The following is a 25,875-nucleotide window of genomic DNA, read 5'->3' as shown; positions in this document are numbered from 1 at the left end:
TTCTGTCCTCAGATTGTGGCAGTAGATTTAGCTGAGATGCCTTTACACTTGCCTATCTATCTCATACTCAGGGCAACAACGCTGGTATATAATTAGTTGGCATCTCAAAAAGCCCATTCCTCTAACAGGGGATCCAAAGGCTAGGGCATGGGGGCAGGCCTTGGGGGCTGATTTTATAGTTTAAGGGGAGGGGCTGGGGCAGGACCTGTGATGGAGCCATTAACTTTAAAGCATCTTTCTTTTTTTACACTATGGCCACCTCCAGGTGTGATGGGAGAGAGGGAATGGAGGTGGTATGGCCAGGGTGGGCCAACATTTTTGTGCTGGTCCGCATTACGAGTTATTGGCCACAACAGGACTTGGGGGGACTCCCCTTTGAAGCTCCTCGGCGTGACAATCAAACCCACAGCCCTAGCTGCTGCAGGCATTTTAGTATCCAATAGGCTTATGCACCACCATTTTTAGTAGCTGAGGAGCCCCTGCAATCAAGGATCCCAGCCTCTTCTAAAATCAGCAAATCCTTCAATCCAAACTTCCACCTCTCTCTCTCTCATATACACACACGTTCATTCATACATGCTCACACTCATGTACCCTTCTATCCTCTCTTCTTCATACTCTCCTCTTTCATTTCCTCCCTCCCTCCCTGTCCTCTCACTCACCTTTCAGTCATTCACCTCCTCCCAGTCACTCCCTCCCCTTCCTTCTCATTTATGCCCTCTCCTCCCTTCTGAGTCACTCGCCCCCTCAGTCACTCAACTACCTAAGGTTGCCAGCGTACAACTGTGAAAATTCAAACACTTGGATGTGTGGAGAAAAATGTTCAGCTGTGTCCTTCTACACAACTATTTTATTTATTACTTGCCTTATTACTAGAAAACTATGCACAAAGTAAGGTACAACCAAATGATCCCAAATATAAAATACCAATAACATTCTATTAGAATAGTCAAGAAAACTACAATTACTTATCAAGTGCCTCCCCCCACCATTAAGAAAATATACATTTGATTTGAAGAATCATAAATATTTGTCAATTATCAGTCACCCAAACTTTCTAATAACTCATGAAATCTGTTTTTCCCCATTACTGTTGCTTATCCCTTGAGCCAGTGATTCATCTCATAGTAAGATACAGATGAAACCCAAATTGGTCCATCCAGTCTTTTCAGCTGAGATTCCTATGCTTTGGGTAGATGAGCAGACAAAATGTTAGGAATTATTAAGAAGGAAATGGTGAATAAAACGGTGGATGTCATAATGCCTCTGTATCGCTCCATGGTGAGACCGCACCTTGAATACTGTGTGCAATTCTGATCACTGCATCTCAAGAAAGATATAGTTGCACCGGAGAAAGTACAAAGAAGGGTGACCAAAATGATAAAGGCTAAAGAGGTTAGGGCTGTTCAGCTTGGAAAAGAGACGGCTGAGGGGGGATATGATAGAGGTCTACAAAATCATGAAAGGACTTGAACAGGTCAATGTAAATCAGTTATTTACTCTCTCAGACAATAAAAGGACTAAGGGGTACTCCATGAAGTTAGCAAGTAGCTCATTTAAAACAAATCAGAGAAAATTCTTTTTCCTTCAAGCCATAATTAAGCTCTGGAATTCATTGCCAGAGAATGTGGTTATGGCAGTTAGTGTAACTGGGTTTAAAAAAGGTTTGGATAAGTTCCAAGAGGAGAAGTCCATAAACTGCTATTATTCACTAGGGAATAGCCACTGCTTGTTGCCAGCATTAGTAGCTTGGGATCTATTTGTTTGGGTACTTGCCAAGTACTTGTGACTTGGATTGGCCACAGTTGGAAACAGGATGCTGGGCTTGATGGACCCTCGGTCTGACCCAGTATGGCAAATCTTATGTTCTTATGAGCAAACATATTCCCACATGCAACCCAAGACCAACTTCTCCCCACTATTTTGTGTTTTTTACAGGGTAGCCTAGTGGTTAGAGCAGTGGGCTGGGAAACCAGGGTTCAAATCCGACCGCAGCTCCTTGTGATCTTGAGCAAGTCAATATACCTTCCATTGCCTCAGGTGCAAACTTAGGGCCTAATTCACTAAGACAGAAACTTTCAAACTGATGCACGTGCGCAAACGTGCACGCATTTGCCGGCACGCGCACATGAATGCGCAGATTTTATAACATGCGCGTTTATGCACACGTTGTAAACATAAGAACATAAGAACCTGCCATACTGGGTCAGACCAAGGGTCCATCAAGCCCAGCATCCTGTTTCCAACAGTGGCCAATCCAGGCCATAAGAACCCGGCAAGTACCCAAAAACTAAGTCTATTCCATGTTACCATTGCTAATGGTAACTAGAGATGTGAATCGGAACCAGAATCGGTTCGGATTTCAGTTCCGATTCACATCTCTAATGGTAACATGTAATATTGATACTTAAGATATTTTTCCTCACCCAATTTAAAAAAAAAAAAAAAAAAAAAAAGGCTGGTCAGAAAGACTGACTGACAGCGGCACAGACCTGGCTCCAGTAACGGTTGATGATAAGCAATGAGGCATCATCTGTGGCCTGCCGGTGCTCCAGCTTCTCAATGTGCTCCCGCAGCTCATCCCGCAGCTACCCGCGTGCAATTTTATATCAATGCACATGTGCGTGCGAATACAGTCTCAACTGCGTAAGGAGGGGGGGGGGGGGGGGATTTTAGTAGGTATGTGCAGCAATGCAATAGGCCTAATCCCAATTCCCTCCCAGTTCGCCCCAGTAAAGAAGCAGATTTCCTAAACCTCCCACCTAACTTGTCTCCCTTTTACCCTTCTAGCTCCGACCCCTAAAACCCCTTTGACTACCCTTTTTTTAAATCTAACTACTTGCACGCTGCCATAGCAGAAGCAAGTTACACGGTTGTGGGATCCCGGGGTGCGCTACTGCATGGATGCAGTCCCAGCCTGCCCATGCCCCAGCCTAACCTTTTTTCGTGTCTGTATGGGTCTCTTAAAATCCACGTGGCCCGCGCGCATCCCTGTCACATGCATATCTCCCGGATTTGCAGTGCACAGGGCTTTTAAAATTCACCCTTAAGGTTTTTCTCCCATTTTGTGTCTATGGGAAAAATGGCTAGTGAATCAGGCCTCTATTTATTTATTTAAAATTTTTATATTCCGCCTATCTTGCTAAGCAGCCCCTATGTTGTAAATCCTCTGGGGATAGAGAAATACCTACAGTATGTGAATGTAATCTGCTTTGAAGTGCCAAAAATCAGAGCATAAATACATATAAATAAAGATCTAATATCACACCACTTTACCCACCAGTGCCATCACCGGGCCAGTGCAAGAGTATGAGGTGCCCTAGGCAAAGCTTATAGCCTTTCACAACTCTCTCCCTCACACACAATTAAAAATGATGCAGTTATAACAGATTTGATCCCCAATAATATGGATTCAGAGCAGGACACAATACTGAAGTCCTTCTCCTGTCCCTTTTTGACACCTTCAGATATGGGTTTGACTCTGGCACTGAATTCTTCTTAGTGCTATTGGATTTGTCAGCAACTTTTGACACCAACTGATCACGCAATACAAGTCCGCCAACATAGGGAAATAGGAATTGACAGTGTAGTACTGAAATGGTTTTCATCTTTTCTGGATGGGCGAAGTTACAAAGTTGTAGTCCCAGGAGCTCAATCAATTCTTTTTAAGCTAAAAACTGGTGTCCCGCAAGGATCCGCCTTATCAGTAGTGCTGTTTAATATATACCTTGCTCTCATTCGCCATATCTTTGTGCAGCTTGATGTCAATTATCGAATCTTTGCCAACAACATACAATATTTTGTTCCTATAAGGGCTTCTTGTGAGGATACCCTTGCAAAGGTTTCTACTTGTCTTAAAAGACAAACTGTGGTTGACCCAAAACAAATTGATACTAAATATGGCTAAAAGAGAGATCCTATATTTGGCGAGATTTCTACCTTAAGAAATTCCTAAAAAAATAAATGTAGGAAGAATCACAGAAAGTAACACCATACAATAAAAACGTCTTGATATAAAAAATTTCGGGGCACACAATATATACTCACAATATACACACTCCAGGCTGTATATACTGTGCATGCATATTGTGCTGGTAAAATAGCTGCCACTGGAAAAAAAAAGGACGCCTGTAAGTTGAGCGTCCCTTTTCCTAACTCACGCACAGTCATGTCTCCTGGGCTCTCGATGCCATGGATGTGTTAGGAACGCATAATTTATCCCTAGCGCGTCCTTTTTAGCGCATCAGCTCATTTGCTTATTGCATTGGGCACCCAGGAGAGGTGATTGTGTGCTTGTTAAAAAAAAGTATGTCCAGTTTATACACATTTTTAGCACGTCCATATTGCATCGACCTGTAGATGTGTTTAGAGGGCTGGATTGAGAACCTTATGGTATAGTTAGCCATAAAAATCTTTCGCTTTCCAAATCTGTCCTGGTGACTCCAGAGTCAGCCAAGTTTTCAGAATAGTCACAGTAAAATTTACGCTATAGACCCATATATGCAAATATATTTAATTATTGATTACAGATATCCTGAAACCCTGACTGGCTGTGGGGTCATGAGAATAGATTTGAAAAGTCTGCTTCTGCTGCTGCCACCTCTCTGCCTGTTATTATATGTTTCCATCCATTAATATTAGTTCTAGGACGCTGCACAGCTTTACTTGTCGGCTCAAAACAGTACAGCGCATGCTTCCCTTTAAGAAAGTCATTTCTGCTTTTGTCTCTCGATTGGCTGGTTACTGACTAGGGCTTCCTATTCGGCGATTCGATTGGCTGTGGTGTAATCTCTCTACCTTTTATGTCAGTTGTAATTAGTCAAGATGGGTTGCCACTCTCTTCCTTGGTTGGATGAGAGTCGGTTGACGAGCTGCTTACAGAAGCAAGATGGCAGCCGAGAGTCTGGCTGAGATCCCGGAGGTAGACATAGAGCCGGATGGTGTGTTCAAGTACGTCCTGATCCGGGTGCACGCGACCCGCCCTCCCAGCTCTGAGGATAGTAAAGACATCGTGCGGGGCTATAAGTGGGCCGATTACCACGGTGAGGAAATACGAAGGGGGGGGGGGGGGGTCTGAGGGAACGGTAGACTGGTGTCCGGCATTAATGAGTGGTAAAGCTTCTCGCCACTGTGTGGCAACAGAGGCAGTCTGTGCTGCTGGGCGCACGATTTGCGATATTAGGACAAAACCGGCAAGCCTTGCGCGCGTGCGCACTGTGTAAGAGCTGTGAACGCGCAGACTCCCCCCCACCCCGCCGCGCGCGTCTCTTAGCGCCTTGGAGCATGCGCGTTCCACGCTGCCAACTCCCATTCTTACCGTCTAGTCCTAGGGAAGGCAATGGAAAAAAAGGTAGCACGGCGGCTTAGGAGCAGGGTAAACGCGGCCGCACTTTACAGGACAGACCTGTACGTGAGGCCCTCTGAGTCCTTTAAGATATGGCAGCCCCACTGACCTGGGGCCACAATCGCATGAATTTTTGGCATCTAATAACACTGTGCTATTTTTTCACGCAGTAATATCATGGGATTCACAAAGTGGCAGTGCCAAGTAATACCCCGGGACTTTACCCCCTGGGAAAAATAGCACACCTTAGGAAATGACTCCTCAAATTTAAGCACAGGGCTTTTACATGGGTTTCCCCAGCTCTGCACTCTAACCAGTATTTTACAGTGTCAATGAAGTTATATCTGCCTTTTATCATTTAGATTTTATAAGTGTAACCCCACCCTGGTGTGCCATCTAGCATGGGTGAAGCCATAAAGTTATTTATACTCTTTGGGGCAGGGATCCTGACTAACTCTTGCTTCTCCTTTACTTCCCAAGGTGTAGATTCGCTGGACTGGGGGGAAGAAAGGAGTCCTCTCAGGTCCCGATATGTTTTGGACGCATGTCCTTAACCCCCGATGCAATAAGGGGGATCAGCGGATCCAAAATGTGTCCAAACAAAGGAGTAGCTAATAGCGCTCATCACATGTAAATGCCATGTAGATGAGGCTATTAGCTATTACCCCGCAATGAAAAAAATCCCCATGTGCCCAAGGCACACTTTTTAAGCAATAAAATTTTACACCTGCCCTGGAGCAGGCATAAAGTTTCCCCACACGTCAAGGGCTCAACTTAAAAAGAAAAAAGCCCTGCTTTTCTGTGGTTTCTCCTAAGTAGGAAGAATCACAGAAAGTAACACCATACAATAAAAAAGTCTTGATATAAAAAATTTCAGGGCACACAATATATACTCACAATATACACACTCCAGGCTGTATATACTGTGCATGCATATTGTGCTGGTAAAATAGCTGCCACTGGAAAAAACGGACGCCCGTAAGTTGAGCGTCCCTTTTCCTAACCCACGCACAGTCATGTCTCCTGGGCTCCCGATGCCATGGATGCGTTAGGAACGCATAATTTATCCCTAGCGCATCCTTTTTAGCGCATCAGCTCATTTGCTTATTGCATTGGGCACCCAGGAGAGGTGATTGTGTGCTTGTTAAAAAAACGTATGTCCAGTTTATACACATTTTTAGCACGTCCATATTGCATCGACCTGTAGATGTGTTGAGAGGACTGGATTGAGAACCTATGGTATAGTTAGCCATAAGAATCTTTCGCTTTCCAAATCTGTCCTGGTGACTCGAGTCAGCCAAGTTTTCAGGATAGTCACAGTAAAATTTACGCTATAGATCCATATATGCAAATATATATAGATATCCTGAAAACCTGACTGGCTGTGGGGTCATGAGAATAGATTTGAAAAGTCTGCTTCTGCTGCTGCCACCTCTCTGCCTGTTATTATATGTTACCTTCCATTAATATTAGTTCTAGGACGCTGCACAGCTTTACTTGTCGGCTAAAAACAGTACAGCGTACACTTCCCTTTAAGAAAGTCATTTCTGCTTTTGTCTCTCGATTGGCTGGTTACTGACTAGGGCTTCCTATTCGGCGATTCGATTGGCTGTGGTGTAATCTCTCTACCTTTTATGTCAGTTGTAATTAGTCAAGATGGGTTGCCACTCTCTTCCTTGGTTGGATGAGAGTCGGTTGACGAGCTGCTTACAGAAGCAAGATGGCAGCCGAGAGTCTGGCTGAGATCCCGGAGGTAGACATAGAGCCGGATGGTGTGTTCAAGTACGTCCTGATCCGGGTGCACGCGACCCGCCCTCCCAGCTCTGAGGATAGTAAAGACATCGTGCGGGGCTATAAGTGGGCCGATTACCACGGTGAGGAAATACAAAGGGGGGGGGGGGGGTCTGAGGGAACGGTAGACTGGTGTCCGGCATTAATGAGTGGTAAAGCTTCTCGCCACTGTGTGGCAACAGAGGCAGTCTGTGCTGCTGGGCGCACGATTTGCGATATTAGGAGGCCCTGCCTCTTGAGGCGAGGGCCGTATAACTGGGCTGACGTGCTGTAGGCAGGAGGAGGGAGGGGGGGTGAGGCAGCTGGGCTAGGTAGGAATAGGGGCGGACAATAGGATTAGTGGGGCCAGTTCAAACCTGGGCATGAGCCAGAGACAAAGAAGGCTGCCTCTCGGAGCTCAGGTACTTAGAGGTAGTACGGGGTGGGGGGAGCACATTTGCAGCCTGGAAGCGAGAGCAACAGGCTGATCTCAGCACGGCTGTGCTACAACAGTTTTGCTTTTACTTTCACTTTGCCTCCAGCACGGCTGTGCTGTAAGAGGAGCAGATCAGCTAAAGGAGCAGGAACGATTTCTTCATTACATCATTGGGTAAAGTACAAAGATTTTGTGGCTTATAGGCAAAATGTTGAGAATATTAATGGTAATTTTGTGTTGCTAAGGTCTGGAAGGTATGCTCACCCCCTCCCCCCTTTTGCATTGAACTGGCTCTGCATTACCAGTACTTTATTTAATGAAAAGGCTTTGAATGCATGGCTGCTTCTGCCTGGAATGTTATTTTATTTAAGGAAATGCCTTAGCACATGGCTGGTTATATATATTTTAACTAATATATATTTAGTGAAATGCCATGGGCACATGGCCACACTTTACCTGTTATATATATATTTTATGAACTCATGGCTGGCTTTCAGCACAATGCTTGCTCTGCATGTTGCTGTATTTATTGAAAGGGCAGCGAGTGCAGGGCTGGTTATCTTTCACTTGTAGCCTTTTAAGAAACGCCATTGAAGGGGTCTGCACATGGTGAATGCATAGGTGGTTAGAGCACATGGCTGGCAGTAGCAGGCTTGGTAGCTCAGTGGTTAGAGCACTGATCTTGTAGGCTTGCTTTACTTTACGTTTTCTATGTATTGCTTTACCCCTCGCTCTCTAAATTGCTAGGAAGTGGGCAGGCTTCATGTCTACCATGCTACCTCAACAACCTGTGGATGTGCTTTGTTATACCTAAGTAATCTGACAATTAAAAAGTAGCCAGCATCCCGTAGTTGGGAATTCTGATGATATGTCTATGGGACAGCGGTACGGCATTTGAGTGCTCAGCCAGGTTAACAGGATGTTTTTTATATTAATCCTAAAGGTGATATTTAGTATTTGGTTACCATTTAAAGGGACAGCTGTCCCATGTGCACGTTTATACTGAATTATAAGGGGTACAGGACCCTCAGCTTGATAGATATGATTTAGGCTGCGCTATGCAGCTCTATACAAAGTAAATTAAAATATTAATGAAAGGTCAGCTTACATCTTAGCATGGTATTGTGGTTCTTATTGTAAGGGCTTGCCAGCAGAGGTCAGCACATGGCAGCGGCCATTTGGGGAGGTCAGCACATGGCAGCGGCCATTTGGGGAGGTCAGCACATGGCAGCGGCCATATTTAGGATCGCCACGAGCATATTTTGACACCGGTGCCGAGATAATCCCAACTGAGAGCCTGTATTTACCAGTACAGAATGGTGACGGCGAGCCAGTGGTCATCGACCGCTGCCGAGTCCGCGACGCTGCATCAGCCCCCCCTTGAGGCAGACGGGTCAGCAGTGGGGCTGATTGAAGTTCCAAGCCGGCCCCAAAATTCAAGGCCTAGCAGGAAGACCGTAAGGAAGGGAAAACGTCAGAAGCAAATGGATACTTCCAATCCATCATAATCACACTCCGCTACAACTCCTCCCAATGTAACAGCAGCAACACCCATTCCTGCAGTTACAGCTATAAGTGACTTAGACCTGTTGCTGTTGGAGGTTAAGGAGCTTGGGACGAGGTAAGCCCCAGACTTGCGACACTTTATCGTCATCAGATTGCAGTGATACTGAGAGAGTGTTAGCCAAGTCGCTTTGCTCTCTATTCCATTGTCTTAAAAGAAAGAGGAATATGAGCCAAGGCAATTCGGCTGCCGTTGTCTGGGGTGCTAATCCGGTAACCGTGCCAGTGATCAGTGGGCAAACGGTTACTGAATCAGGGAGGCTACAGAGTATGCTGGCCACTCAAGGTATGCCAGCCTCACCCACTATACCAGCCAACACTCTGCCAGCCCCAGTTCAATCTACTTTGCCGCCTGTAGATGTAAATCCTCTTTTACACACTGCTAATTCAGCAGTGCAAATTACAACACAGCAGTTGGGGTATGAGGTTTTATGTGGGGTTACGTCCTTAGCTCACAGTGTGCCAGACACAATAAAAGACAAAATATTGAAGAGGGAGTACATTGACATATTTTCCCTCCTTGTTAGGGATATGGAAGTGGAACCCAAAAAAGGGGGATCCACTGAGGCGAAAGATAAGAGGCCAAAGGTTGCCAAGAACATCCAAAATTGGACCAGGGCTTTCCATATTTTTATGTCCGTGATTGTGGAACATGAACCTGCACATGCCCCCTTTCTCATAAGATACATGGACACCATCTTGACAGCACAAAGGAGGGGAGGGTGGGCCTGGCTTAATTATGACATTCATTTTAGGAAAAGCATGGCCCATAACCCTGCCGTCTCTTGGCAACACAGGTTGATTGACCTTTGGCTAGATGCGATGACCCTACAGAAGTCCTCATGGGCAGAGAGAGCGGGTACATCATACAGTCATCCGAGGGAGAGGGGCCTATATCAAAGGGATAGATTTTTCTTTCAAGGTTCGGGGAGGCGGGACACGTGCAGGCAGTTCAATGCTGGCCACTGCACATGGAAAATTGCAAGTTCAGGCACACTTGCTCCACATGCGGTTTTGGCTCCCACCCAGCCGCTCAGTGCCGTACCTCCAAGGATGAAAGGCAGTTTCCTCAGCAGCAGGTGGGACGCTCGCCTGATTTCGCGAGCCTCAACCCCGGTCCGCGTTGAGGCAATGCGCCCATGGCTGGATGGTTATCCCTACCAAACCGAAGCGGAGCACATTTATGCTGGTTTCCTGTATGGCTTCCGAATCCCTATTCAATCTTTACCCCCTTTAGCGTTAGACTACCCCCCGAACAATGCACGATCACTGGCGATGCATGAGGAGAAGGCGGATAACGTTCAAGCGGAATTGGCGCTAGGTAGGATAGCGGGCCCGTTCCTTATCCACCTTTTCCAAATCTAGTAATATCTCCTCTGGGAACGGTACCCAAGAAAGAGCCAGGCCATTTCCGGCTCATACACAACCTGTCTTTCCTGCCGGGTAATTCGGTTAACGACCAAATTGACCCCCATTTGTGTGTGGTGTCATACTCCTCCTTCGACTCTGCAATCCAGCTGATCAAAGATGCAGGGCCCTGCGTGAACATGGCTAAGGTGGACATAGAGTCAGCATTCCGCCTTCTGCCGGTGCACCCAGACTCCTTCCACCTTCTGGGTTTTCAATTCAAGGGGCAGTATTATTTTGACCGCTGCATTCCAATGGGCTGTTCAATTTCCTGTGCATTGTTTGAATTGTTTAGTTCCTTCTTGTATTGGGTAATCGAACAGCAGTCGGAGAGAAAGCAAATAGTACACTACCTTGATGATTTCCTATTGGTAGGGAGGGACAGCGCAGACTGCCATAACCTACTGGCCCATCGCTCAAGAGGTGGCCAGGCGTTTTGGCGTCCCCTTAGCACAAGAAAAAAAACAGAAGGTCCAGCTACTACAATTACCTTCCTCAGTATCGAACTGGATGCCCAGGCCCAGCAGTCTAGGTTACCTACTAAAAAAAAAATGTTTAAACTCAGGGAGACAATCTTGGAGATGCGCAGCCTCAAGAAAGCCACCTTGAGGCAGTTCCAGTCATTGATCGGATTGCTTACCTTTGCGTCAAGAGTAATTCCTATGGGCAGGGCCTTTTTATGCAGGTTATCACTTGCTACAGCTGGGGTTCGGAAAAAACACCACCGAATAAGGGTCTCCAGGGCAATCAAGAGTGACCTGCTGGTGTGGGAGACCTTTCTAACAGAATTTAACGGCTTAGCTTTTGGCAGGACCCCCCCCCCCCCCCACCCCAAGGCATAACAGTGAGCTAGAATTATTCATAGACGCGGCAGGAGGTGTTGGTTTCGGGAATTATTTCCAGGGAGCTTGGTGTGCCGTGCAGTGGCCGCAATCGTGGCACCAGCACAAAGTCGCCAATGATCTAACCTTCCTTGAATTATTCCCAATTGTGGTTGCCCTTGTCATCTGGGGGGAGTCCCTTGTAGGATCTCACATCATTTTCAGATCCGATAACATGGCTGCGGTGCAAGTCATTAATGCACTGTCTGCACGCACTTTTGAATCAAATGCCCTCATCCGGCATTTGGTGCTCACGTGCTTGCATTTCAATATCATATGTAGAGAAGACACACGTGCCTGTAACCTCTGTTACACGAACGGCTTTTTTACATTTCTCCTACCGCTTTAAATTCTAAAGACTAATCAGCTTCAAACCTTCGTCTTCTTACCCTGCATCTCAAGAAACCTCCGTTCCTCCCTCTCCCACCCATTTCCAGCCAAAAGGATCTTCGTCTGAGGCTACTTCGAGTTGAATCCAATAATTGTGAGTAGTAGAAAAATTATCTATGCATCTTTGTTTGGATACTGATTAAAGGAGAAAAGTTAGCTGTCTGGATGAGAACTTGGGAAGTTTTTATTGAACCAGCGTACTCAGAGACATCACTTTTCTCGAATTGTTCCCTATTGTTGCAGCAATACACATGTGGAAAACATGTTTCCACAATAGAAGAGTGGTTTTCTGGTCAGACAACATTGCGGTTGTACAGGCTATAAATTCTCTCACCGCTCACTCCCCCAGGGTCATTATGCTATTGCGCCATTTAGTACTGCTCTGCCTGCACATTAACCTGGTCTTTAAGGCTAAGTACGTACCGGGAGAGGTTAACGGCATCGCTGATGCATTGTCTCGTTGTCAGTGGTCTCGTTTCAGATTCCTGGCCCCGGAAGCAGAGCATCAACCATGTCGCATCCCTCCTTGGATTTGGGAATTAGGGTGCCCAGGATCGGCTCCATATTGAGATCGGCTCTGGCAGACAATACTTGGAGAGCATATTCACGCGGATGGAGCGTGTTCCAAAAATTTTGCCAAACAGCACACAAGTTCAGGGGACAATGACAGAGAAAAAGGTAACAGAATTCTTACTCTACCTTAAGAACTCGGGTGTATCCAGAGCACAAGCAGGGCAACACGTAGCTGCTATTGTTTTTGTCTCCAAACTATGGGGTATCGGCAACATTACCCACTCCTTTCTCATAAAAAAGATATTAGAGGGTTGGCGGAGACAAGAACCACTTAGAAGGGACACCAGAAAGCCTATCACACCGATGCTGCTTTTAGCACTGGTAAAGGAGCTCCCCAGCCTAGTTTGGGACAATTATGAGGTAAAGCTTTGGACCGTGGCCTTTTCACTAATGTTCTTTGGTGCATTTAGAAACAGTGAGCTTATCCCGAGGGCAAAGGTGACAAACAGGGTTGCGGATGGGGGTCTCCCGATAGACAACATAAGGATGGTTAAGGATGCAGTAGAGATCTTTATCAGGCGAGCAAAAAATGATCAACGGGCAGTAGGTCGGCGGATTGCTTTATACCCTGCTCATATGGGAGAGATATGCCCCGTAAGGGCCACAAGAGAATACCTCAAGGTACGACCTCCGGGGGGGGGGGGGGGGGGGGGCTCTTACTAAAACACAAAGATGGCAACGCGCTATCGCGTTACCAGTTTATCAGTGTACTGCGCAAAGGATTGGAAAAAATAGGGGAAAACGCGGGAGATTATCACACACATTCATTCCGGATAGGTGCAGCATCCTTTGCCAGCAGCAGCGGTTTCAACGAAGAGCAAATTAAAGCGGTAGGGCGGTGGAAATCCAGTAAATTCAGATCCTACATATGGCCCAATAACCATTCGGCACAATGACCAGTTTCACTGGGTAAGATAAACTGCATAGCATATAACTACCAGCCTGTTAGACAAAATAAATTGGTTATGGGGTTATGGTTATCATAGACTCGTCAGCTGGGAGTGCGAAAGTGATATGGATCATGGGGCACTCTTACATTTATTGGGCGCACATTAGAACCAAGAGAAAGACCTCCAGCGAGCAGATGGGAATTCCTTGTAGCAAGGCCAGCATATTCTGGCTGGGCAATCGAGGGATGAGGTGGGTCCAACTAATGCCTTGCATCCTCCAATACGCCAGGCAATTACCACGGCCTGATATTATCATCTGTCATTTGGGAGGTAACGATTTGGTCGCAGTCAAAAACATTGACTTAATAATCACTATCAAAAAGGACTTGACTGCAATTAAGGCTATATGGCCAGCCGTGGTATTGGTGTGGTCCCACATTATCCCCCGATTGGTCTGGAGGAACGTACGATCGCATAAAGCCACGAAAAAGGAAGGCGCAAATTAAACAAGGAAGTGGGGACTTGGTTGCGGGCAATAGGGGGCTACATCATAAAACATGAGGACATTTCTCACACATGTCCAGGCATGTATAGACCAGACGGGGTTCACTTATCAGATGTGGGGGTAGATATCTTCATTCTCGCCCTGCAAACGGCCACAGCAGCTTTAGTTAATTAGTGGGGGTAGGAAACAAATAAGGTTTTACTGTTTCCTACTTTGGCAGGGGCCCTCACCGGAGCTTAAGGGGATGTCGCTGCATAGGGAGGAAGTTCTGGGGGAGGGGGAACGGGAGGAGCACAGCACCAAGGACTTTGCATAGGGGGAAAGCGGGGGCATGGATACAACTAAGCATGGCGGAGACCGAGATAATGGCCGGTCTGGGGGTGGCCCAATGAAGGCCTGGCATAAGCAAGAACCGCGGCCTGCAAGGCCAGGGGTGGGAGGAGGCGGCAGAATACTGAACGGAGCGGCAGTAGCCACGGAGGCGTTCACGGAGCGGGATGCCAGTGGCGGGCGTTCCCCTTCACGGAGCGGAAGGCGGGATTGGCATTCACGGAGCGGGGTGCCAATGGATTACCACCTTCACGGAGCGGAAGGATGGAGGGCTGCCGTCTCCAAAAACAGAAGGGTGGGGAAGAGCAAGGAAGTGTACCGGTGAGGGCGTTGGCTTTAGTAATGCCAATTGTGTTTAAGATGCTTCAATATAAATTAATAATGTTATAATGTTAAATTTGGCTGTGGCCGTTTTCTTCCACTTAATAAAGGATATTATGGTTTACCTTACTCTGCTGTCGTGTGGTCAAGGGTGGGAGGGGCGGTCGTCCGTAAGCTACGGTGTGCCCGAGTTAAGGACAAAACCAGCAAGCCTTGCACGCGTGCGCACTGTGTAAGAGCTGTGAACGCGCAGACTCCCCCCCGCCGCGCGCATCTCTTAGCACCTTGGAGCATGCGCGTTCCACGCTGCTAACTCCCATTCTTACCGTCTAGTCCTAGGGAAGGCAATGGAAAAAAGGTAGCACGGCGGCTTAGGAGCAGGGTAAACGCGGCCGCACTTTACAGGATAGACCTGTATGTGGGCAAGAACAACGGGGAAGGCTCGCCCAACTTTTATCTTTCGCGACAAATGACTAGCTACTGCCATCTCCACATATGTTACCTGCTGTTCCTCCATCTCATTTACTCCTCAAGTATGCTGCCTCTTTATCATCACTTCCTCCTCAGCAATTACTCCTTCTATTGCCCCTTTCTTCAGTACTGCCTTGGACCTCATCCTAATATCCCCACCCCATCCTAATTACAGTAACGGATTTGAGGTTTTGCCACCCTAGCCTGCCCCCTCCTATGGACCTATCTGCAAAAAGGTCAGACAACAGGGAATTGAAAATCTAAGGCATAGCCCCACTCACTGTTTCCTGCAGCAGGGATTAAAAAATTTCTCAAGCACATTGGCAAATATCCATCGTTTATGTCACATTTATAAAACATTTTTCACAATTTGCTTATGTCTGTAGAATTTATTTTATTTTTATTGCATGAGAAAAAGGGATCTCAAGTATTAGTACAGGGAGGAGATCTCAGAAATAAGAGGTTTGATCTAGTGAAAAGGTGTGAGCTAAATATAATTAAATAAGAGAAGGAGATGGGGAAAGGTGAGAGAGGACTGGTAATTGGGGAAAGTGAGGATTGGAGGAGAGAGAGAGAGGACTGGAGATGGGCTGAATTGGGAATCCATGATGAGGCGACAAGAAGGGAGAAAAATATGAAAGGGGATAGTAGAAACTATTAGGAGTTGGGGAGGAAGATTCCAGGATCTGGGCGAAGGAAGAGGTAAGCAGGAAGGGAGGTTCCAGTATCTGGGATTGGAGAAGCTGAGATAATAAGAGGGGGACTTCAATTCCAGATGGCGAGAGAAGGAAGGAGGTGTCCCAAATTTGCTCTGGTCCTGTTGCCCCTTGCATCCCCTTTCTAACTTCCCACCCAGTCGGGTGTGTGTATATGTGTATGTATATATATATATATATATATATATATATATATATATATATATATATATATATAAATACATCCAGCACTAATCCTTTCTCACACTCACTGTCCTTCCCCCAGCTGATCTCTTCTCTCCCATACTTGCTCCAAAATGATTCCCCTTTTCTGTTTGCTCCAGGCTTTCACTCTCACCTCCTGTTCCCTGAAGCTGGATAAAGAAGCAGAGAGCTATTCTTTTCTGAGATTAAGTTCAGCAGTAAGGTAGCAAGTGTTCAATCAGTCTGCTGCCCCCATGTTTTTGTCACCCTAGGCACAGTCCTATTTATTAATTTTATTTATTTATTTACAATTATTTATAACCCGCACACTCCACAAAGTTCGGGGCGGGTTACCAAACCACTTATACGATCATATCATAAACATAGCATAGCAGACAAACAACTGATACCTAGGTGAAAAAAGATATGAAATGTAGACAGCCTCAAATGATAGATATACTTCTAACAGAGCAAAGCCTGCCAGTCAGCAGCAAAGACCCCGATAAGAGTATGATGGAATTTCTATTTCTTTCTATTTCTTCTCTGAGATAGTAAAAAGTAAACTTTTACTAATAGGAGGGCAACCTTCAGAAGGTAAACCCAGAGTCTTTATGAAATATTTTTTTAAAACTCAGAAATCACAGATTCAAATGACTAGCATAGTTCTCAAGCTCTTTAATTTTTTTATGAACAAGATTTTTATTGTGACTCACAGTGGCATTTCTTTCTGACCATCTTATACTTTCTTAGCGTTTAGTCAAATGAATCCAGAACAAGTGGGCTATGTACCTCTACCAGCAGATGAAAATGGAGCAAACTAACGGCACAGTACCTATGTGTCAGCCTGCCAGTATTCTCCGTCTCCAGCAGATGGTGGACGTGCATCTCCTCACTGGGGATTGCTTCTTTTTTTTTTTTTAATTTTCTATTTTCAAATTTTCACAAATTAAATCATGAAATTATTCTATGGAAATTCGGTACATGTTCCGGAATCATATTAACATGTTTAACCGAAGACAAGAAAAAAAAAGAAAACAAGTAAATTTCCTTCGATACACTCCTAAATATAAGAATTACGGAGGCAAGAACAACTGAACGAATTAAACAAAAATTCACTATATATTAACATAGGTGAGCAATCTTTTTTACTTAGCCGATCACACATCAGGAATTTCTAGGGGGTGTCCCATTAAAAAATCCCTCAGTTGTTTGGGGTCAAAGAGGACATAATTGTTCCCTTGAAATCTTATACAACATTTACATGGAAATTTTAAAACAAATCGGGCACCCATATCTAATACCCTTTGTTTCATAATGAGGAATTCCTTCCTACGTTGCTGGTTTATTTTAATTACATCAGGATAAATCCAAATCCTAGTATCGTAAAATAAAGATAATCTATTTCTTAAGAACATTTTCAAAACATAATTGCGATCTGACAAGAACGCAAATGATGATATTAACATTGCTTTCCTTTCTTTGACCTCTGTTTCGATGGACAATTCCAATATCTCAGAAATGTCCATTGCTGGTTTATTTTCTTGTGCTGCTTTGGGACCTCTTTGGTACAAGTAGTATGCTTTAGTACATACAGGAAGCGCAGACTCTGGTATCTTTAAAACTTCCTTCATATATATTTTAAATAATTCTACTGGTGAGATTAATCTCACCACTGGAAAATTAATCACTCTTAAATTTAACATTCTTAAATTATTTTCCATTTTTTCCAATCAACTTCCTGTTGCTAATTCTGATTTTGCAAAGTCATGTTGTAAAGACTCCATTTTCTTTAATCTTCCTTCATGGTCTTGAATTTTCGTATCAAAAGTCCCAATTGTTATATTATTGTCTTGAATTTGCTGTTTTACATCCATTATTGATTGGGCTATTGATTTTAACGCAGTATCTATTGCCTTAAGAGCATACCATACTTTTCCAAGAGTAATATCCTCAGGCTGCCCAATATTAACTTTCACTACTGTGGGTTCTATATGGGACTCACCCCTCTCCTGGCGTGTTGCCCCTTGATTGAAATTCCTTGCCGAATCATCAGCAACACGGGTCAACTGCTCTCCTTGACCCGTCTCCAGCAGCATACAGCGTTCCTCCCCTTGTGGGGTGCTCATACCATCTCCTTCCACCCCTAGGGTCACCCATTTGGTCTCCTCCGGCTCAAGATGCAAATTGCCTTGGGACTCCTCGGGTGTGAGTGCAACTGTATGCGCGGGGTGCGTAGGCCTAATCGGCTCGCCAGGGCTGAGAGTAACATCCGGGGTCGGGGGGAGCCCGCTCGTTCAGCCTGCTCTCCCAGCCCGACTGGTGTCCCGGTTGCTCCGGCTAGGAAGCCCTCGATCCGCGGCTGGTAAGGGTCCAGAACCGGAGAGCTTGTTGATGCTCCCCGGACTTTCCGGGGGATTGCTTCATTTTAAAGAAAAGGAGAATTGAGGAAACAAATTTCACCCCTCGGTCCCTCCCACAGTTGAGAATTCCTGAGGTGATTTCCGTGGTCCCTCAAATGAGTGCCTTGGTCCAGTAGCTGTTTTTTCAGCCAGTGTGAACTTAGCTGGTTAACCAGCTGAAAGGCAGCGGGTGCAAGAAGCCAGGCATGGCAGGGACTGCACATGACCTCTCCCCCCACCTCCTCCACAGTCAGAGACTGTCTCAGTACTCAGACAGGTAAGGCTGAGCTCCAGTAAGATTTTTTAAAATTTTATTTTACTTTTTTAATTAAACAGAGACTTGGAGAGGTTTTTTTTTTGTAGTGTAGGGCTTTTTGCTTTCCCTGGTATCCATGCTCGGTGCACTGTTCCGATGTTCATCCCGCTTTATGGGAGATTGAGGGACGCGGGTTGAGCAGCTTCCTTAGGCTAGGCCGCGCTCCAAGGGTTTTAGTTGCACGTCGCTTGGTAGGCCGCATGGCATTTTGTGTGCTTTCTAAGGCTGCCCTATACAGGACTGTTGGTCCAGCATGTGCATCTAGCTGTGCGTTCAGGTTGTGCGCCCAGTTTTTGGACGCACAGTCAGGCCTTGTAGTCTATGCATCCATGTTAAGCGCCGCCATAGTGGCCGCACGTTTACCTCTGCACACAACTTGTTTTTGCATATTTTTGAGCACCTAGGTAGGTGCCTAGGTGTGTGACGCTTAAGTGTTGGACACATAATTTTATGCACCTAGGTTGAGCACGCATATTTAAAAAAAAAAAAAAGCTAGATACATGTCTCCTGCTGCCACTCAGTACACTGTCAGCCATAATAGTGCCTGTGCCTCGAAAGGCTTAGTGTTAGGATTTGTGAGTGTGTGGGCCCTTTGGCCGAGGTGAAAGATGGTGCTGCCCTGGAGGAGGGGACCCATAGGGCCTTATCGTCGGGAGGCAAGATCTCCGGCTGCGGGATGGAATACAGCAGAATAGCGAGAGAGTGACCCCAGGAAGCGGGCCACGGAACGGCAGCGCAGGTGCTGTCTTCAGACTAGCTCAGGATAGCTAGAGTCACTTGGTAATAGCAGCGGCAGTACCCGAGGAGCGGGAGGGTGCCGAGAGAAGTAAAGTCACTGTGGTACACGGGAACCGTAGAACTTGAACAATCACTGTAGATACACGGGGTCCGTAGAGATGGTACAGAGGATGGTACCTCGGTGGAAGGTCATGGCAATGGTCCCGCAGAGCGGGGTACACCGGAGAGGTTTCCTTAGCAATGTCATAGCAACGGTCCGCAGTAGGGATTACAGCAGTAGACCACAGCATGGGTACTCACAGTAGTGGAAGAGAAGGAAGTTCCGGAGAAAGCTTCGGAGCAGAGGCAGGCAGAAGTCCGGGCGAAGGCCCTCCGAGGAGCAGATAGGTGAGAGACGAGGAAGGGCCCCTGAGGAGTGGGTACCCGGTAGTCTCCCACCACGGAAGCAGGAACCGGAACAAATGCTGAAGCGAGAGTAGGTGGATTCAGCAAGATGAACTCGTTGCCAAGTCGTAGGTTGCCTGGGCCAGCAGGCTTAAATAATCAAGGTAAATGACATCATCTGAGGGGGACGCCCCCGAGGTCCCCGCCATGACATGGTTAAAGCTGACCCGGGAGCACGCGCGCACGCCTAGGGGGACCCTGAAGGTAAGATGGCGGTAGGCAGCATCCATGCTGCTTGGGAGAGCCCAGGAATGGAGGCTGGAAGGCTAGTGGTAGCTGGCAGAGGCCGCGAGTTCTCACAACTGGCCCAAAGCAGAAAAGGGGGTGAGCAACAGTGGTCGCAGCTGTCTGCAACTGTGGAGTGTAACAGTCCCCCCTTCTTAGGGCCCCCCCACCCCCAGGGGTTTGGGTTTTCTTGGGTGAGAAACAGGAAACTGTTTGATCAGTTGTTTATTGAGAATATTTGCTGCAGGCTCCCAGCTATTCTCTTCTTGCCCAAAGCCTTCTCATGAGATCAGATATTCCCATCGTTTTCCTCACCTCCGGATATCCAGGACATCCTGTACCTGATAAGTGATGACTTCCTCCAACGCCAGAGGTTGCGGTTCAGGTGGCTTTTTGGAAAATTCAGACAGGATGAGAGGTTTAAGTAATGAGACGTGGAAGGTGTTATGTATCTTGAGTGATGTGGGTAGGTGGAGGCTGTACGTAACTGGGCCCAAGCAACAAAGTATGGGAAAAGGCCCGATGTACCTGGGAGCGAAGCTCCCGATGGCGGATATCAGCATTTCTTTGACTTCTGGGCAGCTTGTTGAAGGAGTCGTTTAGTGTTGTCCCAAAGTTGATGCAACTCTTGGGCGGTAGCCTGTGCTGCAGGTGATGACACTGATGGAGGTAGCCTTTGTCGGTGCCGCTCTTGCCAAGGACAAGACTATAAACTAATGAACAAAAGAGTAGAAGAATAAAGAATATCCCAAAAATATGATCTCATTCAAATAATTATTATCTTGGTTAATATTTATACCTATGAGAGATTGTAAGTGACCCAACATTGCAATGTTTCGGAAAATTTCCTTCCTCAGGAGTAATAGTTATATTGCATTTCCAATATTATACTGCCTGATTTGCAATAGCCTATGTAGAGGCTTCATCACCAATCCAGTTGAACAGAAACGCCGTAATGTCGAGTTAGAGTTAAGGGTTGCACAGAGGAAGACCCAAGATAGTTAAAGTGCACCAGCGCTTACAGTTCTCTACCTGTATCTTTCAACTCTCTTATATTCAAGATAAGTCTACTTGAGTTTTAATTTGCAAAACAAAACTATATATAAAAATTAATACTGTTGGCCAATGAGGATTCATATAGTGACCCACAATTATGTCTTAGCACATCTATTGACTAGGAACTTGAAAGTATTCGTACCTGTCAAGTACTATATGAGGGTCACTTACAATCTCTCAAATGTATATTTATTAACCAAAATAATTGTTTTTTGGGCTCTTGCATGGAAAGCACCATTCAAACGTGTGACGCTCAAAGCACCATCAAAGTTTGCGAAGGTCCCAGCACCATCAAAATTTCTGTACTCAGTACACCATTGATGCAAATTTCTTCAGGAGCTGTGAACTAAGAAATCCCCACAGTCATTTGACAAGGATGGTATAACAGACTTTCTTTCTGTTTCTTGGTTCGGAATGCAATGAAAATAGAGGTCCTCTAGAGCTGGTACCAGAACCTGAATAACCCTATTTTGGGTTACAGGAGATGCATCCCTTCAGTAACCCTAGGACATGTGGCAGTGTGTAGACAATCTCCTTATCTCCTTCATAACTGACTTTCCATGGAAAGATACTTATTTCCTCCCTCAAAGAGGAGTCCCACCCTCTACACTGCTTTGGCTGGGAAAGTCACCCAGCCCATTTGGACAGGGCTACTTTCATTATGAAAAGCTAAGCATAACCAATTTTGTTCCTTTTTCCCAAGACTTTTCCCCCTTGGAGAAGACAGAGATCTCTGTCATGATCTCCCTTACATATGAATCCGAGAAGAAAATTAGAGCTGAAATATTAAGTGCATAATCCCTGGAGTTTAGTTTAGTGCACTTGCCCCATCCATCAGTTGTGGTACAGTGTGCTCCTAAAAGAGCAAAGAAAACAAGACTCAAATAGTCTGCCAGGGATGGATCCCAGGGTACTGGGCAATTTTTCCAAAAAATCATATTTCAAAGCTCCAAGCTTAATGTGCGGTTATCTGTCCACCAATTCTACTTTAGTTCAGTATTTATATGATTGTATACAAGACCAAAGCACCCTTGGATGCTGAGGTGTCTATTTGCCATCTGTTTTGATCCACCATGTATGCTTTTGTCAGCTTTAATTGGAAAACATCATATAGCTTAGTTGAGAACCTCCTTTGAGGTGGTTTATGACAAGTTTCTGCATGGTTCCTGTTTAGTGAACACCTTTTAGGGAGGGAAGCTCAAAGAATCGAAAGCTCAAATAAAGGGACAATACATATCAGCCCAGTTCCTCTTCATAGGGACCAGAGCACCAGTCAAAGTGCACTTGCTATACTTTTAAATGACAATGTTTCCAGAGATGCCTGTGTCAGCAATTCAAACAATACTGGATCACACATTTTCATAACACCAAAAACTTCCTCTATGCACTCGACAATGGGGTGCCATTATCGAAAACCAAGACAGCAAGTCTATCCCAAGCCTGGATCAAGATTTAGACCACTCTTTCAAACCCAGTGATCATTCTCTCCAATAGGGGTCAAAATACACCACCACTTCCTGGAGGAGTTGCATAAGCTAACTGGGTTCTCAAGATTGTTTAATTTGGATACTGCATAAATCTCTTCCAGGATCCAGTGCCTCGTTGCCCAGTCTTCAATCCAGATCCATCTCACTTAACCCAACTGTGCCTGGAGATGGAGTTGGTCCTCAATTGTAGGGTGATAGACCCATTTCCGTACAATCATCATGGTCAGGTGTTTTACTTCCCCTGCTTCTTTATGCGCCCCCCCTCCCCCCACCAAAAAAAAATCTGGTGGACTGAGACTCATCCTGGATTTAAGAAGCCTGAATAAGCACATAATTCCCTCCACACAGCTCTCTCCTTCAAAGAGGGGAGTGGATGTGCGCTCTGGATCCAAAGAATTCTTATGCTCCTATTCCCATCCATCCCACTGCCATTATTAGTTCTTTATAGTAGACTGTCCCTGCTATCAGGATACTGTGCTCCCCTTTATACTGTCAAAAGTAGAGAAGGTTTCTTTTACCATATGTCTGACTGTAGTGGCACCACATCTGCGATGAGAGGAAATCAGTCTTCCTGTATCTAGACAACTGCCTTCTAATGACACATTCCCAGGAGGTTGTACTACTCTTCCTACCAAAATTAGTTCAGCTATTATGACTGTTTCTGGTGAATTTCGTAAAATTGACTCTTAATTCCCTCCCAGAACATCAAATTCGTAGGAGTGGGGATAGATTCTCTGTAAGAGAAGGCTTCCCTTCCAACAGATTGGAAGACATTTAGCTTCTTTGGCCTGTGTTTAACAGTCTATATGCAATCAACATTCAGGCACACCGCAGCCGCAATCCATGTATTTCACTAACTCGCCTTCACATGTGGCTCCTGCACTGGATCCTTTGTCCCCAATGGGACTGGTTATCATGGTCTTAACAACCAAGCTGTAGGTCTCAAAAGAAATGGAATGGGAAATGCGCTGGGACTATACTCCCTCATTTTTCTGAAGGGATCACCACCCGGTCTCCTTCCTGAATATTGTTACCAACAAATGTCTCCACAAGCACTTGGAGGAACACACAAGCCAAATTTACATTCAAGGGACCTGTTTTTTCATAGGAAAACAATTTCATATCAACCTCCTAGAACTGAAAATGATCAGAAGTATGCTCAGAGAACGTTCATTCGCCTCCTTGGTCAAAATGACAATATTAGCTAAATCTGGCCATGACTGTTCATTTCTTGCCATTTTGAAGTGTGTGTGTAAAATTAAAGTGGCTATGTCACAATTATAAACTGAGTAGCATGAAGGTATGAAATACTTATGAAGAAAAATGCTCTTATCACCAAAAAATGGAAATAAAACAATTTCTTAAAAAATGGCTTCCTATGGTATGTGTTTGGCACAGAATCAAAAGCAAGTCTAAAAAACAAAATATTTGGGGGGGGGAAGCAGCTCATAACTTATTATTGTTAGCAGGCCAACTTGTAAGACTATTACACCATGTGCCAACAGGCTTTAAGCACTTGTAATCATATCTGAGATTAAAAAAAAAAAAATCCCAATTTGAAAATATGTAATTTTTCAAAATACTTCCTCTTGTGTTGAGTACCAAGTGATATGAATAACATTTTAATAGGCTTTTTTCAATCATCTAAAAAGTATTCTGTATGGTCTTACTTCATCCCAAGTCAATCTTGACTGAAAAACAGTATTTGAATATTACATTTAATGCTGCTATTATAACTATTATAACTTCATGTAATAACTTCATGTTATAGCTCAGTATGAATCAAATCAGCTCCACTCAAATATTGCTGAGCTAAATGCATTCCATGCGGTCTTTGAATTTACGGATAATGACCCCTTTAGTATTCAAAGAAATTCCTTACTTAACACATGCTCTTATGCCTTGATGCCGTTATTGGTGGAAACAACTAACCAATCAGATGAATTAATTCGTTCAGAGATGCAGGATTATGCATTGACATTTAAGCCCTCTATCCCATCTGATGAATACACAACTCAACTAACTACATTTGAAACAATGATGGAGAAATTCTGCCAAGAATTAAAAAAAAAAATACCAAAATTGCCAAATTGAAATGGGACGAGCAAGATTACAAAGCTGCTATGTATATCTGTGGATGAATCTGAAAAGGCATCTCTGTAAGACCAAAACCTTTTGATTCTTCATCAAGCAACTCCTCCTCTGAGGCGGAACACTTTCAGGGAAAAAGAAATTAACTTACCACTAAAAAAGTAACGTCTAGAACAGATTTCAATCGAGTAATACAGGACAATTCCAATATACCAGGTTTTTTAAAATAAAGATGAATTACAGCAGGGCAGTCCTACTTCATCCTTGTATCGCAAAATGTCTTGGACACCCGCCTAGGCCCCCGGACTCGGCCATTTCCACATTTGAGAAATTGGTACTCTGAGATTTGTCATCATGGGAATCTAATAGGAGCCTTCATTGGCAGTTTTTCAATTTTGACTAAGGACGATCCACCAGACTTGTTCATCTTTGACTTGTGATACATCCATAATAATTCGACCTGCTGATATTGACCATGAAGCTTACAATCAATTAATTGATACCAATTTTTATCTTCCATTACAACAAGACCCCAAGGATTCTCTCCAAAAGTCCATACATATGCTATTGAATAAAGGGATGAAAGATAAGATAATCAGTCCCATAGAATATCATTTCTCATGGGAATCTTGTCCTCAGATGCCAGTGTTTTACCTAGTGCCTAAGATCCACAAGAATCCACGTTGTCCACTTAGCCTATTGTGTCAGCCCTAGGTTCACTGCTTGAGCCACTGTGCCCATACGTTGATCAGTTTTTACAACATTGTCTTCCTAGTTTTCCATCCTATATATGTGACTCATTACATTTTTTATTCAAATGCTACACAATATGGGCCATTTCCAAGCAGATTGGCTATTAGTTACAGCTGACATCACTGGTTTATGTGCTCATATACCTCAAACACCAGCATTAGAGATAATAGCCAATATGCTATATCAACAAAAGATTTATGATTGTCATCAGAAATTTATCATGGATTTGGCCACCATTGCTCTCTTACTAAAAAATGTTCTCATGTTTAAAGGTCAATTTTACCAGCAAATCCAATGCACTGCCATGGGAGCAATAATCAATTTATGAGCGTCCGTTTTATCACATAGCAGCTAACTTACTGGCACGATATGCACGTACAATATACATGGCCCCGAGTATGTATATTGTGGGCGTATATTGTGTGCCTCAAATGTTTTCTTTTATGTCAAGACTTTTTTTTTTTTTTTTTTTTTTTTTGCATGGTGCTGCTTTCTGTGGTTCCTCCTACTTAGTATCATTGCGATACTAAGCAGCGTCCATTTTGGACACACATTTACACGCATGATATTGCATCGGCCTTAGTGG

At 44.8% G+C, this 25,875-nt stretch overlaps 1 protein-coding gene across 3 annotated transcripts in view; it reads left to right on the top strand.

Annotated features, from left to right (window-relative positions):
• The first annotated feature begins 4,817 nt into the window (after nucleotides 1-4,817).
• The window catches only part of PHPT1 (phosphohistidine phosphatase 1), a 48,144-nt gene continuing 27,086 nt past the window's right edge, over nucleotides 4,818-25,875 (top strand). Inside the window, exon 1 of one of the 3 annotated variants that reach the window (XM_029612574.1) lies at nucleotides 4,818-5,042. In XM_029612574.1, coding sequence (XP_029468434.1) covers nucleotides 4,889-5,042 — 154 coding nt within the window. In that variant the 5' untranslated portion in view covers nucleotides 4,818-4,888. Of the gene's footprint in view, nucleotides 5,043-6,999; nucleotides 7,219-7,928; nucleotides 12,470-25,875 lie in introns of those variants that run through there. The other 2 variants (XM_029612572.1, XR_003858201.1) reach the window with 2 other exon arrangements.

Source organism: Rhinatrema bivittatum, chromosome 8, assembly GCF_901001135.1.
Source record: "Rhinatrema bivittatum chromosome 8, aRhiBiv1.1, whole genome shotgun sequence".
NCBI lineage: Eukaryota > Metazoa > Chordata > Amphibia > Gymnophiona > Rhinatrematidae > Rhinatrema > Rhinatrema bivittatum.
Note: the sequence above shows the minus strand (reverse complement) of the source record. Positions and strands in the feature narration are given on the sequence as shown.